At 52.6% G+C, this 17,478-nt stretch overlaps 8 protein-coding genes across 8 annotated transcripts; 5 read left to right on the forward strand and 3 right to left on the reverse strand.

Moving 5' to 3' along the window:
- Positions 1-1,702: 1,702 nt before the first annotated feature.
- SNOG_00046 (hypothetical protein) lies at positions 1,703-2,457 on the reverse strand (the record flags this gene model as incomplete). The annotated part of the gene is made up of 2 exons (XM_001790691.1): positions 1,703-2,148; positions 2,244-2,457. 2 exons carry the CDS (start codon positions 2,455-2,457, stop codon positions 1,703-1,705), a joined length of 660 nt encoding a protein of 219 aa, XP_001790743.1.
- A 1,939-nt stretch (positions 2,458-4,396) lies between these two features.
- On the forward strand, positions 4,397-4,732 carry SNOG_00047 (hypothetical protein; the record flags this gene model as incomplete). The annotated part of the gene is made up of 2 exons (XM_001790692.1): positions 4,397-4,422; positions 4,471-4,732. 2 exons carry the CDS (start codon positions 4,397-4,399, stop codon positions 4,730-4,732), a joined length of 288 nt encoding a protein of 95 aa, XP_001790744.1.
- Positions 4,733-5,040: 308 nt separating this feature from the next.
- SNOG_00048 (hypothetical protein) lies at positions 5,041-6,846 on the forward strand (the record flags this gene model as incomplete). The annotated part of the gene is made up of 3 exons (XM_001790693.1): positions 5,041-5,175; positions 5,678-5,961; positions 6,015-6,846. The coding sequence occupies 3 exons, from the start codon at positions 5,041-5,043 to the stop codon at positions 6,844-6,846; spliced, it is 1,251 nt and encodes a 416-aa protein (XP_001790745.1).
- A 163-nt stretch (positions 6,847-7,009) lies between these two features.
- SNOG_00049 (hypothetical protein) lies at positions 7,010-8,381 on the reverse strand (the record flags this gene model as incomplete). The annotated part of the gene is made up of 2 exons (XM_001790694.1): positions 7,010-7,942; positions 8,001-8,381. The coding sequence occupies 2 exons, from the start codon at positions 8,379-8,381 to the stop codon at positions 7,010-7,012; spliced, it is 1,314 nt and encodes a 437-aa protein (XP_001790746.1).
- Positions 8,382-8,843: 462 nt separating this feature from the next.
- Positions 8,844-10,166, reverse strand: SNOG_00050 (hypothetical protein). Its single transcript, XM_001790695.1, has 5 exons — positions 10,103-10,166; positions 9,646-9,879; positions 9,374-9,543; positions 9,219-9,325; positions 8,844-9,170 (listed from the first exon to the last, which is right to left on the reverse strand). Exons 2-5 carry the CDS (start codon positions 9,848-9,850, stop codon positions 8,978-8,980), a joined length of 675 nt encoding a protein of 224 aa, XP_001790747.1. The 5' UTR covers positions 9,851-9,879; positions 10,103-10,166; the 3' UTR covers positions 8,844-8,977.
- Positions 10,167-10,712: 546 nt separating this feature from the next.
- On the forward strand, positions 10,713-12,448 carry SNOG_00051 (hypothetical protein; the record flags this gene model as incomplete). Its single annotated transcript, XM_001790696.1, has 5 exons — positions 10,713-10,794; positions 10,845-10,907; positions 10,956-11,004; positions 11,051-11,132; positions 11,177-12,448. The coding sequence occupies 5 exons, from the start codon at positions 10,713-10,715 to the stop codon at positions 12,446-12,448; spliced, it is 1,548 nt and encodes a 515-aa protein (XP_001790748.1).
- A 303-nt stretch (positions 12,449-12,751) lies between these two features.
- SNOG_00052 (hypothetical protein) lies at positions 12,752-14,725 on the forward strand (the record flags this gene model as incomplete). The annotated part of the gene is made up of 1 exon (XM_001790697.1): positions 12,752-14,725. The coding sequence occupies one exon, from the start codon at positions 12,752-12,754 to the stop codon at positions 14,723-14,725; it is 1,974 nt and encodes a 657-aa protein (XP_001790749.1).
- Positions 14,726-15,380: 655 nt separating this feature from the next.
- On the forward strand, positions 15,381-17,306 carry SNOG_00053 (hypothetical protein; the record flags this gene model as incomplete). The annotated part of the gene is made up of 3 exons (XM_001790698.1): positions 15,381-15,442; positions 15,502-15,861; positions 16,007-17,306. 3 exons carry the CDS (start codon positions 15,381-15,383, stop codon positions 17,304-17,306), a joined length of 1,722 nt encoding a protein of 573 aa, XP_001790750.1.
- Positions 17,307-17,478: the final 172 nt, after the last annotated feature.

A 17,478-nucleotide genomic window follows, 5' to 3' on the forward strand; every position in this document is an offset into this window, starting at 1 on the left:
AGACTATATTTCCCAGGGTTATCAGTAACGAAGTGACTAAATATATGATATTGTTCATCAACTGATCCAATATCATCGTCCTTCAACCATCGCCTGTAAGCAATCGAAATTGCAGCTGCTTCGTCGTTTCCAAATTAGCCCCTCCATGGTTAGCTTTCCTCCAGAAAGCTCCCATTCCGTTCTAGTACAAGACGCTTGGGCATTGCTTGTACCGTCAATATCATCGGTCCACGTCATTAAGGTCGGTGGGCCTTTTCCTTTGTTGCGGCCAAATGCCAGACTTCACCAGTTTGCCCGTGCCATTCTTAGACTGCGATATCAGAATGTCTGCAATCACGCCATTTTCTTCGTAAGGTGCTGTTTGATTCTCCTAATGTATGTTTTCGAATTCTATCTGGCAACGACCAAACACTTTTGGCTCGCCGCGTGTTGATAGCCTTGTGGTGATAACACCTTTGTGGCTGCGAGGATCAACATCCAGCGATAAGATTGATAGTTAGTGAAAGCTGAGAACGAGTCAGGTAAAGGCAAAAAGGGCACTCAAAGAGAGCGGGGTTATATGGGCGAAACATGTCATGATTTCTCGGGTTAATGTTTGCCATTCAGCAACGGTGATACATGGAACAAATATTGGAATTGCATGTTATACTATTGATCTTAGTCTTTGTTGGTAAGCCACTTCTTCGGAACAACGTTGTATGGAGTTTCTCAAAATTCTCAAACAGGTGCATGGCTTTGTACCAGAGACTACTGGAAACAGCGCATGCTTCAAAGTGTTTGCAAGTAAGTAGCCAGCTTAGTGCATACAGTAGCGAGCACAATCGGTTTCCGGCTCTTGCATTGATTGTGTTCTTAGCGCATAGGCCACACGGGCAAGGAGTTTCTAAAGTATCTTAAGGTAAAGTGAGTAGTAATATGATAAGTATCGAAGTTAAAGCTCAGCAACAATATCACGTACTATCATAAGTGGCCATCTGTTAATGTACATGCCCTGTTAACGTAAAGTCTGCCTCGCCGACATGGACTTTAGATCCAAGCACGTTTTTCCCTTCTGCACATGTCTGAAGGAACATTACCCATACACTGTTCATTATTGGGGGTCTATCTACTTGCAGATGTTAATGGTCTACGCTTGGTATATAAAACTTCTTAACGCTCGGCTTTGAGATATTAGGGTCCTAATGTTTAACAGCTCTATGCTCGTTCGCTGCACTTTGTGTATAGAACTTCCTGGCGCACATCTTACAGGAGATATTGGGTTTATCATGTCCAGCACCTCTCATGTGATCGTTTGCTGCACCTTGAGTATTAAAAGTCCTGGTGCACGTCTTACAGGGGATAATCTCATGTCTAGCACCTCTCATGTGATCGTTCGCTGCACCTTGAGTATTAAAAGTCCTGGCGCACGTCTTACAGGGGAAATTAGGTTTCCCATGTCTAGCGGGTGTCACACGCTGGTTTGCTGCTTGATCTGACATCGATTTTCCATCGGGGGTTCGACACTCGAGCTGTGATCTGGGATTGTATAGCTCCATGTGTCGAATCACTGCTTCATCTAGTCGGACTACTTTGTTCAGACCATTACTCTGTACGTCAAGTGGTGGAGCAGTAACATAGTCTTCTGAAAGTCCCTCTGCCTCCTTCTGCAGTCCTACTGCAGCATTAGCGCTGATATATCATCAGGCAGAAGACAACTGCTACACTAACCAACTGTGTTTCGGATCGCCTCTTCTACGGTATGAGTCTTGACCATCTCCGCTGCTGGTATGATCGACAGTACTTCCTTGGCACACGCCGCCGCCGTCGCCGCTGCGTACGGCTGCCACCGCTCGTTCTTGTGCGAATCAGCGTAGTCGCAGATGCCGCGGATTACCAAGCACGGGAAGCTGTTCATCAAGCCCGCCGCTTCCATCTCGAAGCAGAGCACGCCGCCGAGCTCGGCGCTGAGCCGGTCTCTGTCCGCAGCGCTCTGCATCACCTGATTGCCCGATGCGATCGTGCCGTAGTACACCACCACCTCCTCCTCGCTCTCCCCGCGGCTGCCGCACCTCGTGTCTTTCGACGCTACACTGGTCGCATGTGTGCCCTCCCACGTGGTCGTACGCTGCTTCAAAGAGAACGTCGGGCCCCGCCTTGACGCGCTGAAACCTGGCGATGCGCTCCAGCTTAGAGACGTGCATCGAGAGCTGGCTCCGCCCGCGCAGGTCGTTCGCGCGCACTTTAGCTACCGCACTAAGGAGAACCTGCGGTGGAGAGTTCAGCGACCCCGTCCGCTCGAATCCGCTCGAATCCGCTCGGCGTTGTCTTCCCCACGTCGTAATGCACCACGCCGTCATGCATCTTATGCGGCTGGCTGACTACCACGTCTCCAAGCCGGATGTCCGCTTCAGCGCTGGGAACACCTCCGCCGATGCCAACCATCAGCCCGAAGCGGATAGCCTTGAAGGTCGCCCGCATCTGTGTTGACACCGACGCCGCAGGGTTGTTGCCGATCCGGCCAGCCGGCAGACACACGATTGCGACGTTGTGTCCGCCAATGGAGCCTAAGGCGTACAGGTTCTCGTCATTGTCGGCCAGACCGCGCTCGAGGTCGTGGTGCTCTTCGAATCGAGCATCTCCTGCGCAGCCGCCAGCTCGACGGGCAGCGCGCACACCCAACCGACCGTGTACTCGTCGCGCCGTAGCCGGCGCGCCATGGGCTGATCTTACGAGGGAGTCGGGAGTTGCTCTGAGGGTAGAAGGGTGGTCGCAAGCACTCTTTGCGAAAAGAGAGCGAGTGTTTGTGGATTGGTGGTTTGTTGGCCAGGCGGAAGCATCTGCTGCTGCTCAACCTTGTGCCCTGCACAGCAGCCTGCATGCCATAGCCTGCACGCCATAGCCTGCACGCCATAGCCTGTCGGCAAGCAGATGTCGCTTGGTAGGCTGAGGCGTGGACGTTCAGTCGGCCCAGCCGTGCACGCAGGCGAGGAGTGCTAGCGGCAAAGGCGGCCCCATCCATCGGCTAGGCGTGTATCGGCTTCGCATCGTCCCGCAGTGCCGCGTCTGGCTGTTGGTTTGTGAAGCGCCTCGTCCCGCCCACTTGTTGCGTAGCCGCGCGAGGATCCAGGTCGATCAAGAGCCCGACCTAGGGTCGAGTGTTGGGGTCAATAGTCTGCACGCAGCTCCAGCTGGTGCACGTACTGCGCAGTACCAAGCAGTTTCTACACAGCCATGGCTGCAAAGCACTAGCGCCCATGTGGACATCACCCCTGTCGAATGGATTGTGCAGTGAGAACAAAGCTGACGCAAGATCCGGAAACCGATTGTGCTCGCGACTGCAAGAAGGACGACTATACCCTATCGACATTCGATTGGAAGAGGAGTCTTCATAATGAAGCTTCAAGTGAGTATCGTATTGCATTGCGAGTCCGAATTCAAGAGATTTATTTCACTTCACAGCGTTAAGTGCACATTAAGCATAAACCATGCGAGCTTTCGAACCGCCTCCAACCAGGGTATGGAACTAACAGGAGCCAACTTGAAGAAAATTCTAGAGTGTTACCTTTAAGCAAGTTTCCGTCTATGTGCAGAACATGAGGGGACTTGTGGACTATGCTGACTATGAGAACTTCACATATTCAGACTTACACTATGGGGAACTAGATTTTGGCATATCTCAAGGACAGTCATGAGTAACAGTATTGAGCACATGTATTCGACTCCGCCTGTAACGGTACTTCGGTTTGCGACCCTCCTTAAGCTCAGCAAGCCTTCTCCCAGCGTCAAGTAGCTCACGACTGGCGGCCTCCTCAAAACGACCCGTCAGTTCCAAAGACTCAATCAGATCGTGAAAATCACGTCTTGCGGTTGGTCGCAGCCTTAGGAGATGGCCTTCACTCCACAGACCCTGGCAAGACTCAGCCGTCTCAGCAAAGCTCAGCGTGGGACAGCGCAGACACATTCCACCTACACCTTTCAAGAGACCGAAGTCGTATGTTGGAAGCTGCTCAAACTTGCTCCGGCACTTCACGCCCATGGTCCTATGAGTTTACGCATACTTGACGACAACAAGTCGCGCTCGATACATTCAGCCACCGCATCCAAGCAATCTGCGATCTCTTGGGTCGTTCTAGGCTGCGCTGCCATAAGATGATGGCTTTTGAAGACCTAGAGAATGCTGATGCTGCTCTAGATCAAGTGTTAAAACTATCTAAAGCTAGCAAGACCTAAGTCATAAGCGGCAGGAAGTACTCGAAGCAGGACGAGCGCAATTTCTGGTGGATAAACAAGTCAAACCGAACAAAAACGTTGTCCCACAGAACGATGAAGATGTGGTTATGGGCGAGGACTCGTCCTTCAGTACGGATATTATGTTTCTCACATAGGAATAGATAACGTCCTCAGAAGAAGAGACGAAATGTCGCCATCGAGCGCATCAGCCGCGTATGAACATGTAATGATTATCGATGAAATGCGGAGATGGTACGACAGTGCAACAAAGACACGTGGGACACTAGTTCAGGAGCGGACCGCCGACGCTTTCCGCAGCGCCAGCGGCACTCCTCGCAGCACCAAATCGCCCCTGGAAAGATTTGCTTCTTCACGCACCCCGATGTCGGTCATTATGGAGCCGCCTGGGCTGTTGTGGGGAAATGAAATTTCGAATTGTCGTCGAGTTAAGGGAATTGCGAATGGCTACTTTCGGCTCTCACAGATCAACATGGGAGCTGTGCGCCGTGATCCAGCCGCATGAAGCACCGCGCGCATGGATCTCGGCCTCCCGGAGTGTGGAGAAGCGAGCGAGATGGTCACGATGGTAGAATTGACAAACAGAAAAGGCATATCCATGCCTTGTTCGTGATGAGGCCGGGCATTGGTGAGGCAAGCGCGCATGCATCATCGCCAGCAGTGCCCAGCAGGCTTTCCGTCATAGAATATTCCATAGTCGCTACCAACCACAACACGCATATCACCATCCTAGAATGTTCTGACGATGTCGCTTACTCCACAGGAACAGGCTTAGCATGGCCCAATCATCTGATACCTGGCGATCAAACCGAAATGTCCGGCGCCGGCTGCGTCAATCTGGAGCACAACAGTCGCATCGTCATGCATGCCGACGCAAGCCGAACACCGCTCGCGATGTCGTGGAAGAGCCATGGATCAACAGTGAAGGTCAGGTGCCGTATATATGGCGTAAGGTACATTTGAATAGTCACGGGTCCCTAATCGAAGCAGTCTCGAGCAAACATAATACAGTTGTCAATTACTACAATTGGGCGATTTCACTCTTCAGAACCCCCATCTTGACGACACACTTAAACAACTATTCCAGGGCTTTCCATAAGATATCACATCCATTCGACCTAGCACTTCGCCCGATTGAAGCCCTACAAGTCTCATCATGAGTCTGCGAGCTTGTCAATTCCAGCGCCTCCAACGGCACACTCTTGCTCACACTCGCCGCACACTTCCACGATACGTCCACCAAAGCGCACAACGAAATGTCGCCATCCCATCACAAATGCTTCCTACACAACAGCCAGAAGGATCACGGCAATCATCATCCGCAAAGCCTGTCCTAGGCCGCCTCCCCACATCCACAGTACTACGCTCCTATATGATCACTGCCATGTCATCGTCACCCGCCTTGCTCGGACTGTGCTTTTCAATTCTACGGCGGATGTTAGACTCCAAGTCCTACCTGATGAGCATTGAGAAGAATCCTGTGTTGAGCCAGATTCTGAAAAAGACGTTTTACGCACAGTTCTGTGTGGGAGAGAAGAAAGACGAAGTGGTCGCGAATACCAACTTCGCACGCGAGGTTCTAGGCTACGACGGTATACTCTTCGAGTATGCATTGGAAGTGCTAGGAGGTGCGACGCCAACGCCAGCTGAGACTGCACAAGAGATCGAAGTGTGGCGCAAAGGCATGTTGCAGAGTGTTGAGATGGCCAAAGAAGGTGACTTCGTTGGATTGAAGTAAGTACCCACAGTGATTCTTTACTGAGATCTATCCTAATACATCTTTGCAGATGGTCTGGTCTTGGCCGTCACGCCTTACATTTGCTGAAAACCCAGCAACCCGCCACTCCCGAGATGTGGTCCGCCATCACAGCCGCATGCGACGCCGCCGCTGCCAAGGGCGTGTCCCTCCTTCCCGGCGCAGAAGAAGAAGCCACAAACCCCGGCCTTGAGAAATGGACACTCGAGCTCCAGAAAAAGTACAACACCTTCGAGCGTGGCAGGGCTGTCGTATATATCACCTACCAATGCTACCTCCGAACCATCAACCAGCGCCTAGCCCAGCATCTCGAGAAAGCTAGCAAGGAAGGCTACATCGCGGGTGTAAAGCTAGTCCGCGGCGCATACTTGACTTCGGAGCCAAAAGAACTTACGTTCGACTCAAAAGAAGGCACAGACAAGATGTACGATGCCATGGCCGAAGCCGTCGTCAAGCAACAGTGGACCGACACCGTGCCTGCGCCATCACCAGATACGCCCTTCCCCAAAGTCAACATCGTCCTTGCGACACACAACTTGCCATCTATTCTCGCTGCGAAGGCGGTTCGCGCGAGTCAACTCGCCAGCCAACCTGCTCAGTCACTGCCTCGGCTCACGTACGCGCAGTTGCAGGGCATGGCTGATGAAATTAGCCAGAGCCTTGTGCAGGATTCTACGATGAAGGCAGATACACAGGCGAAGGTGGTCAAGTGTATGACGTGGGGTACCACGACCGAGTGTCTTAACTTCCTGCTCAGGAGGGCGGCTGAGAACAAAGAAGCTGCGGCGAGGACGGTGGACACTAGGAAGGCCATGGGTGCCGAACTCTGGAGGCGCTTCAAGGGTGTTGTCGGGTTGGCTTAAGGTGGTATTACAGGCTGGCTTTTTGATTTTGAGCGTTTTGCGTAGCATAGCATTTGACATGGAGTTTAACAAGTTTTTAGCGTTCTCGTTGTTCGACGAGCATGAATGACTAAATGAATCATTATAATCACAAAAATGCTATTGTGATTATTGGACTTCGGTATTAAACAGCACCAGCTCCCTGTGCCGGCACACTCGCGCCCTTCTGTCCAACCTGTACACTACTCGCCACTCCATTCCTCGCCTCCCCGTCTACCAGCGCCTTGAAAGCTCGGATTAGATCATCCTTGAGGTCTTCCCAGCTCTCCACGCCAACACTGACTCTCAGCAATGTGTTATCAACGCTCGTGTCGCTCATGCGCCTCCACTCGATCAAGCTCTCAACACCACCAAGACTGGTTGCATGATGGAACAAACGCAACTTTGACGGCAAAGTCCGCGCCTGCACAGTCTGATGCGTGTAAATTGCAAACACGGGCCCAAAACCATTCGGCATTTGCTTCTTGAGCCACGCGAAATCGTCCTTTTGCAGACTAGCATGCGCCAGCTTCCTTACGACTTTCTTGACAATCTTCGCTTCTTCTGTATTCTCTTCCAGAGAAGTCTGCAGCCATGACACGAGCTTCTCCGCATTGGCAGATTGGCGCTGCACGCGTAGGTCGAAAGTGCGCAAGCTGCGGACTCCGAGCCAGCCTTCAAGATTGCCCATCACGCTTCCTAGGAAGATGCGTTCAGCGCGCAAGACCTTCCCTCTCTTCGTGCCGTCTGCAGTTGGCGCGGTAGCGAGTATGCCGCAGAGCATGTCGCTGTGGCCGCCGATGTATTTTGTGCCACTGTGCATTACTATGTCTGCGCCCCATGCGAATGGATCTTGGAGGCCCGGTGGACCGAACGTCGCGTCGATGGAGAGTAAGGCGCCGCGCTTGTGCGCTCGCTCGGCGAACTTTGCGATTTGGAAGGCTTCTCCTGTGGGGTTGATTGGTGTTTCGAGGTGCACGAGGTCGCCTTTTCCAAGGCCGGCTGCGTCCCAGGCGGCGTCGTCGGCGTGGAGGTCGACGGTTTTGACATTGTGCATTTTCTTGTGGAGGTCAATTACCTAGAGAGTTGGCAGTCAGCAGATAGGTTTGTTGCATATTCGAAGTAACTGAACATACCCCATGACATCCATGATACCCTCCACTGATCGCAATGACCTTCGGTACCACGTTCACTAGCAGCGCATGGAACGCACTCAAACCACTGCTATAGCTAACGACATTGTTGCCCAAGCTCTCAAGCTCCTCCTCTTTTGCGCCTGGGAATATCAATGGAGCCAATACAGTTTCGATGCGGTTGATATTCGAGTTGGTAATACGTGAGTATACCAGTGGTGTGGACAGGTCAAGATATTCGCCTTCCTCTGGGACAGGTTGTAATTGGTCTGGGTCTCTTGGGTAGCGGAAGGTAGTTGCAGTGTGGATGGGAGGTGCGACGTCAGTGATGATGTTGATCCGGTCATCGGCATGGATGCCCTGTGTCGACGGGTGGTATGACATTATTGGATTTGACGGTAGGATCCTGGAACTTGAGATTACAATTTGGTCGTGAAGAGGGTCAACGGCATCTACGATGGCAGCTAAATGTCACAAACGCGCCCTGTGCATCTCAATGGTCGCAAGCCGTGCTCTTAATTATAGTGGAGCACCGGAATCGCGCCATCGGTCCGCGGCATATCTTCGAGTGCATGTAAGTGTGCATTGCAATGCGATGGTAACTTGGAACCAGCCATGATCTGAGAACACTGCAAAAACAGCTTCACCCATCGATATCACAATCACCATAGGAACTAGGATGTCCCATTCACCCAAGTGCGATGATGCTGATGGTACGGTGTTTGGCGGTGGACGGCCACTAGATGACGTTGGCGGGGTAGCTCCATGGGTGTGCCCCTCATTTGCAAGAGGAAATTCTCCCGAGCGACGCGTCCCGCCGGCAAAGTTCTAGACATATGCAAACGCTGAATGTTGAGAAGAGTGTATTGTACAGCTACTACGTAAATCGTCAAATATGGCATCTAATAGGTCGAGTGCGTCGAAGCGAAAAATCTTTGATTGCGCCAGAGCACAGCCTGTTGTGCCGTTGTATCGGCCACCTACTCCACACCAGCGCTGGTGATGGTGGGAGGGTTCTTGTACTTGATCTGGCCCGAGCTGCTGCCTGCTGCCTCGATTGCCCTCACGACCTTGTATGATTCGACGTCACCGTCGGGGACCTGACCGAAGACGACGTGCTTGCCATCGAGCCATGAGGTGACGGTGGTTGTGATGAAGAATTGCGATCCATTACTGCGCAATGTCAGATGAAGCCATCACTAAGTTCTACAGTGTACGTACGTGTTGGGTCCAGCGTTGGCCATGGACAGAAGGAAGGGCTTCTGGTGTCTGAGCTTGAAGTTCTCGTCGGCAAACTTCTCGCCATAGATAGACTTGCCGCCGGTGCCCTGGGAGTTGTTAGCTATTCTGAGGTTTGCCGTGATTAAGGTACTTACGTTGCCGCGGGTGAAGTCACCTCCCTGGAGCATGAAGTCGGGAATCACGCGATGGAACTTGGAGCCGGAATAGCCAAAGCCCTTCTCGCCGGTGCAAAGCGCACGGAAGTTTTCTGCGGTCTTGGGTACGACGTCGTCGAACAGCTCGAAGTTGATGCGACCTTGCTGCTCTATGGGCATATGTTAGCTCTTGCTTGAGTGAAGTATGCTCGGGATTATGGCGCAGTAAGCTACATCAATATACCTCGAGAACAAGGATGTGCACTACTTACGCTTGACGCCGCCCTTGGACGTGACATTGCCAGACTTGTCGACCTCAACCTCAGGACCCTCCCAAGAGATGTCAAAGTACGATTTGATGGCCATGTTGTATGCCGAGGGAGTGAAGAATCGCTTGTTGACGGGAGCTCGGATTGAAGAAGTACTCGAGCGGAAAGCAGACAGAGCTGCGGAACGAAGGTGGGGCTGGGCCTGCATGTCGGCGATGGCGGGGTGAAGACGCTAACCTGCAGCTGCTGTCAGACCCATTTACGTCCGAGGTGGTGACGCGCAGGGAGTGTTATGCCCATGACAGCGTACCACAACCCGCTCAATTGACAGCTTGTGGACGCGGCTTGATCTGTGTCCTGCTTACAAGCAAGTCGGTTGCTTGGAGGCGATTTCATTTGTATACGAACGACCTTGCAGGTGGTGGCAAGGATAAGATCAGAACGCTGTGTGAGAACTTACGAATGCTCAATGCAATGCTATGTCAATTGAATATGGTACAATTGGCGATGTACAGTGGTATAAGATGGTGGACGAGATGAAATGATGAGAAGAGAGTAACTTTTGGAATTCGAGCTTGAGCACAAACCCTCTACCGGTACTAGCGTCGGAGTTCCCATAGCGCCTAGGAACAGCATCATCCTGGTGGAGCTGGCACTCGCAGTGACATATGATGCCATGTGGATATAATGTTGTGAGCGTCTGCAGTGGACGCTGCGCCTACAAGCCAGTGCTGTGTGCTGGATGTGTTCTTGTAGCTCTGTATGAGAGAACCTGGGAAGGCGCGGACCTGCACAGAGCGCCAAGGCAGAATCACGTGCGAAATGTCCCCACACTTCGACCTCACCGCGCTTCATGCCGGAACGCGCAGCTTCACCTGTTGAACCGTAATTTCATTTCCAAGATTCCAGCCGCTGTCCGATCGATCCGTCGAGCAACCATAACTCCAAAGGCCGTGAGTACCTAAGCCTGATCGTTGGGCACCGCCAATTCTTTACCGAACGGGGCTCAATAAGCTGCCCTACCTCGACACTTCGTCCTCCACCTACACATCACACCCGCCACCAACGCGATGGATCTCAACAGCCTCAAAGACCAAGTGAGCAACCTCACGCTCTACGACATCAAAGCCGGCTTCCGGAAAGCCCAGAATGGTACGCTTCAACACCAGAAGTGCCAGCTGGCAGTTGCTGATGTGAAGTAGCGGTGATGAACTACACCGAGATGGAGGCAAAGGTGCGCGAGGCGACCAACAATGAGCCATGGGGTACGCAAAATGCGGCTGGTTGTACCGAAAGAAACTGACCGTGGCTAGGTGCATCATCGACAATGCTGCAGGAGATTGCCAACGCCACGTTCAACTAGTATGTACTGCACTCATATCCTATGTACTGTCACTGACTTGGCCAGTCAGCTGTTGAACGAAATCATGCCCATGATTTACAAGCGCTTCACCGAGAAGGCATCTGAGGAGTGGAGGCAGATCTACAAGGTACAGCGTCCATCTGCTTCAATTGTTTCACGCTGACCGCACAGGCCCTGCAACTGCTCGAATTTCTGGTCAAGAACGGTTCGGAACGAGTCATCGACGATGCGCGATCCCACGTCTCGCTTCTCAAAATGCTCAGGCAATTCCACTTCATCGACCAGAACGGCAAAGACCAGGGCATCAACGTGCGCAATCGCGCTAAGGAACTTTCCGAGTTGCTCAGCGACGTCGACCGCATTCGAGCTGAAAGGAAGAAGTCACGAGCAAACCGCAACAAATTTGGCGGCGTTGAGGGCGGAGCAGGCATGGGCGGCTTCTCTGGTGCCGGAGGTTTCTCAAGCGGAGGCGGCAGCGGCAGCGGCAGCAGCAGCAGATATGGTGGTTTCGGTAGCGAGTCAGCAGAGTACGGAAACTACAATGGAGGTGTGTATGGGGATGGAGGAGGCTTCGGTGGAAACACATCCAGTTTCAACGACACGCAGCAACGGCGGGACAAGTTCGACGAATATGATGAGTACGATGAAGGCGAAACCTCCAGCTCAGCACCTCGACGAAAAGAAGCGGCTCCAGCACCATCCAGGAGAGAACCAAAGAAGGAGGAGCCCAAGGCAAAGGCGCCTGAGCCGGTCGCAGATTTGCTGGCTTGGGATGATGAACCCGCGCCAGCTTCAATTTCAGCCGGAAAGCAGCCTGTGGCAGCGCCGGCAAACGACTTCGGAGACGACGACGACTTCGACGACTTCCAGTCAGCAGCCCCTCCTCCCGCCGCAAAGCCCGCTGGCTTCAATGTTGCGCCGCCAGCTTCGACGTCTACAATTACTGCTTCGACTCAATTCGCTGCACCACAGCCCCAATCTGGTGCGAACAACAACAATTTCAACGATTTGCTAGCAACCGTATCACCCCCACCTGCAGCGAACAGGATGATGTCTCCTCCAGCATCGACCCCATCGGCATTCTCCCAAACCCCTCAGCAGCCTTCAGGTTACCAAGCTGCTGGACCGAACTACTTTACGTCCGTTCAGATCGGTGCTTCGCAGTCAGGGAAATCGACACCTTCTGGTATGTCCTCGGGCGGCAAGATCGGAGCCGCCGCCCCCAAGAAAGCTGGTGGGGATGCATTTGCTTCGCTGCTAGCCGGCGCAGCGCCAAAGAAGGCGGCGACACCAACACAAAAGGTCACGATGGGTGATCTTGCGAAGCAGAAGACCAGTCAAGGATTATGGGGTGCGCCTGCATCAAGCTCGAGCACTCCTGCTGCGCAGAGTCCTCAATCTGGGTCGAAACCTGGCGGTGCTTTGGGTGATTTGTTGGGATAGACGGCTGGTTCGCATCAAAAGTTGTATTTGGGAGTGGAGGGAGTCTAGTAGATGGAAACACGATAGCTGTAGAGTGCATTTGAATTTGGTCCATATCACAATGCTAGACGTCCTTGGACAAGAACACAAGTTGTCACCCCTGGCCGTGCTTCGGAGCTCCTGCACTCTGATTGGCTTGACTCCTGATCTCCGCATCGCGCAGTCGCTTCTCGTCTCGTCTTTGTCTCCACGCGCCTCACAGGGAACACCCACGACACCCAAATATCGTCCTCGTGTCTTTTTGGTACTGGTCGTAATGTTTCAATGCGGCTCTCGCGTTTCTTCTTCACCATTGCCTGGCTTCTCGCTCCGGTAGCGCTGATTAGCACGACATGGCTTTACTTGTATCCAATATTCCACGGCTGCGCGTTTCCTACACCGCCAGCGCACATAGATACCCAGGGCACGTCGAAGGCTCCATTTCGTCTCCTCGCACTTGGTGATCCCCAGCTCGAAGGCGACAGTTCCCTTCCCGATCCCAACGCCCCGCTCTTCCCCTCCCTTCGCTGGGTCGTGCAAGATTTACAATATGCAAAGACGCTCAAAACAAGGCTGGACATTGTTAAAGAAGCAGCTGTAGGCCTCATCACAGAAGATCTGTGGAAAATTGTGAAAGGCAAGCGCAAGGCGATCGATCTCTGGGGCAACGACTGGTACCTAGCCCACATCGTGCGCCAGACCAGGTGGTGGGCGGAGCCAACACATGTTTCTGTTTTGGGCGATTTATTGGGCAGTCAATGGATAACAGACGGAGAGTTTGAGAAGAGAGCTGGGAGATACTGGAATGTGGTTATGAGGGGCTTGGGCGGAGTGCCAGCGAAGGTGTATGGAATGAAAGAAGAAGAGATTGTGGAAGAGATAGTAGAAGACAGGGACACTGAAGAAGCAATCGCGGAAGAATCTGCTAGGGGAGAGCTGTTGAAGGCAATTGAGGACGAGTCAAAGAACAATGCAGGAGACGATGAGCTTACAAAGGATGAGCCAGACGAACAGAAACAGGAAGCAGTCGACGAAGCCAAGCAGGAAGAGGGAGCAAAACCTCTGCGAACTCCTTCTTGGGGTGGAACAACAGAAGTCCTGGGTGCTGATCAACACTGGGCGAAACGGGTCATCAACATTGCAGGCAACCATGACGTTGGATATGCGGGCGACCTCGACATATCCCGAGTTGCGCGTTTCGAAAAAGCCTTCGGAAGCGTGAACTGGGACATCTGGTTCACATTGCCCAACACGACTGCCGATCAGACGCCACCAGCTCTCCGCATTGTAGTTCTCAATTCCATGAACATCGATACCCCGGCATGGAACTTCGAGTTGCAGTCCGAAACTTATTCTTTCATGAACCACATTATCACCACCGCGAGGCCGGTGGAAGACAAGACACATGCCACTGTCTTACTCACGCATATTCCGCTAGAGAAACAGCCAGGCATTTGTGTTGATAGCCCTCTATTCAACTACTTCGACGAGGGTCAGGGTCTCAGAGAGCAGAACATGCTAAGCGGGCATTCGAGCAAGACTATCCTCGAAGGTGTCTTCGGCATGTCAGGCAACCAATTCGCGGCTGGCAGTGGTATGGGCAGAAGGGGCATTGTGCTAAACGGCCATGACCACGAGGGTTGCGACACCGTGCATTTCATACGACAAGAAGGCGTCAATGATGGGTGCAATGCCAATACGGTGAAGCGTGACGAAGCGTACTGGCCTACGGTGACTTCCACGCCTATCGTCCAGCCGATACACACGCCAGCACCAGAAAGCTTCGACGTCTCTGCACTGAATCCGTTTGACGTTTTGACGTGCCCAAGACCGGTACAGGTGGAGGAGCCGCCGCCGCCCGAGCCCCAACCTACTGGCTGGCGCGCGTATCCTTTTCCCAATCGCCCCTTCTCCATCACACACGACCCTGTCGCCAATGTCTCATCTTGCACATCAATACAAAGCTCGCCCCACATACGCGAGATTACGCTTCGCAGCATGATGGGCGATTTCAGTGGCTACGCAGGCTTCTTGAGTGCGTGGTTCGACAACAGCAAGGGTGAACGAGGGGAGTGGGTATTTGAGTTTGCTAGTTGTGGAGTCGGGATACAGCACTGGTGGTGGGGAGTGCACAGCGTTGATTTCGCGCTGGTAGTCATGATTGTGCTTGGACTGGTGATCAAGGGTTGGGAAAACATCAGGGACAAGGGGGAGGACAGGGAAGGCATTGCGGCCAACGGGCACACAACGAAAGCATGATTAGAGAAGACAATAGGAAGGCCACGGTTGGACTTCGAATTATATACTGGATTCACTGCCCCCTACTCAACCTTCCCAGACGTCTTGTCTAGCTGACGGAGTCTAAAGGGATCGGATCTGGGGTCTGAGCTACCCCGCAGCGCTACCTGGTGCGGCGTGAACCTAGTTTGCACCTACCACATCACTTGAGCATAACTTGACCACCGTGATTCGTTCTTCGAATGCTCTTTGTGCCGGCGTGTCTTGATAGACTGCATGAGTAAGTAATTGTCAGGGGCTGCTTGCGACTAGGTGCATGCCACGGATTTGTTCCGTCATCCATACCTCGAAAGACGCAACTACGTACCCATGGCTTCGTTTGACCGAGAGCAAAGAAGTCATTCCTTCTAGGATATATCAAACACAAGACAGTCGCTAGAAGAAGGGTAAACAGCGATGCTGGACCAGAAGATCCCATCTACGACTTGGGGTGCCGTTTGACCGGAGCGTCAGCGAATGTAAGCCTCTCCGACAACCCGAGGAGCCGCTGCGGAAGAGACGCGGGGTCGTTCCGTTGCCCTATATCCATAGGTATGAATGTGCATAAGATGTTTGATCGGACGTTACATGACCTCTCCTCGTAACTCCAAAGAGATTCCCCAAAGCACAGTCTATCATGTCTCTCGAGCGCGTCGATTCCGTTGATCCTGCTGAGATCTACGATTATATCATATGCGGGTGAGTTCATATCGTGCCATTGTGGCATTTTCGAATAACTCATATTGACTTCAGAGCAGTGGCGGAACATCAGGCTGCGTGATAGCCGGTCGTCTCGCCGAAGACCTCAATGCTAAGATTCTCGTCCTTGAAGCCGGACCGGACAATGCAGACCTCGAGAATGTGCACATGGCGGGTGGGTGGAGCAAGAATTTCGATAGCGAAACGGACTGGAACATTGTGACTGAGCCTATGGAGAAGGTCGATAGTCGAAGAGTCAATTGTAGTCGAGGAAGATTCTTGGGAGGGTCGAGTGGTGTGAACGGCACGCTTTGCATTCGTGGCACGAAGCAGGATTATGATGATTGGGGGCTGGATGAGTGGAATGGTGAGAAGATGTGGGCATATATGAAGAAGGTATATGACATTGAGAGCATTGCGTGATATGAACAGCCACTGACGACCGATCTAGTCAGAAACCTTCCACTCCAAAGAGTGGCACAAGCAAGACGAAAGTGTACATGGTACTTCGGGCCCTCTACATACCGAGCCACACGATCTCGCTCCTATCTCCGAGCGTGTCAGAGAGAGCTTAGTAGATGCTGGTCTTCCATATCATCCCGACATGTTCTCTACAGGCGAGACGCCACATGGATGCGGCGATGTCCCGCGGACAGTACACCAAGGTCTCCGCAGTACGGCGGCAGACTTCATCACTAAAGGTTATCACCGCGAAAATATCACCATCAAGACCTCCGTCATGGTCGACAAGATTCTGTTTTCAAAGGATAACTCCAGCGAGCCAACAGCAACTGGCGTCTCAACGATATCGAAATCAGGTGCAAAGATAGACTACCAAGCCCGCAAAGAAGTTATACTTACGGCTGGCGCGTACTGCAGTCCACCGGTTCTGATACGCTCTGGCATCGGACCAAAAGAACAGCTGGAGAAGCTCGACATTCCCGTCCTTGTGAATTCACCCGGAGTCGGAGCAAATCTCCAAGACCACGTCCTATGCTTCATCTTCTATGAAGTCAGTGAACCAAACCTGACGAACGACTACCTCGCCTACCACGACAACGCTATTGCCTCATCATATGAGCTGTGGAAAGAAAAGAAGACTGGCGTACTTTCAACCTTCCCATTCGGAATCTTCGGGTACGCTCGTCTGGACGAGCGCCTCAAAGACTCAGAGCTATGGCAAAACGCCAAGAGAGAAGCCGGCCGAGATCCAATGGGCCTCACTAAAGACCAACCAAACATTGAATTCTGGAACACCGAGCTATATGGTGGACCCAAGCAATACGACGACTTCCCCGTCGACTATAAACACGCCTTCGCCATGTGCACCCTCCTCTTCAACCAGCACTCTCGTGGCAGTGTCACGCTCAAGACGACCGATCCACTGCAGAACCCCATCGTCGATCACGCATACATGCAAGACCCGCTAGACATGCTCGTAATGTCCGAGGCATGTCGCTTCGCCAACGAAATCATCATGCGCGGCTCTGGCACAAAGGATATTATCAAGGGTAGTTGGCCTGCCGACCTTGCACACCATGAGTTCACAAGTCGAGAGGATTGGGAGCCGCATGTGAGGAAACACGCAACGACGTGCTATCACGCGTCGGGAACGTGCAAGATGGGTAAAGAAGGCGACAAAATGGCCGTGTTGGATAGTAGGTTGAGAGTCAAGGGAGTCAGAGGGTTGAGAGTTGCGGATGTGTCTTCCATCCCGCGGGTAAATAATGGCCATACGCAGATGGTGGCGTATGCGATTGGGGAGGGGGCGGCTGAGATGATTAGGGAGGATGCGAAGAGTGGGGGGACAAGGGGAAGTGGGGGCAACGAGTTTTTGAAGTTGACGCCTGAGATGAGGGTTTGAGATTCGGTATACCAGAATTGTACCAATATTCTAGGCTCAGGTCGCTGCTCTAGATGCGCAAGGTACCTATTTTCCTCTTGAATGACCAACGGAAGTGTGCGGTAATAAGACCGGTACGAATTGCACACTCAGAAATGGTAATTGATCCCGCCTGCCATTCCGAGCATTGCTT

Source organism: Parastagonospora nodorum (assembly GCF_000146915.1).
Source record: "Parastagonospora nodorum SN15 chromosome Unknown scaffold_1, whole genome shotgun sequence".
NCBI classification, from domain to species: Eukaryota; Fungi; Ascomycota; class Dothideomycetes; order Pleosporales; family Phaeosphaeriaceae; genus Parastagonospora; species Parastagonospora nodorum.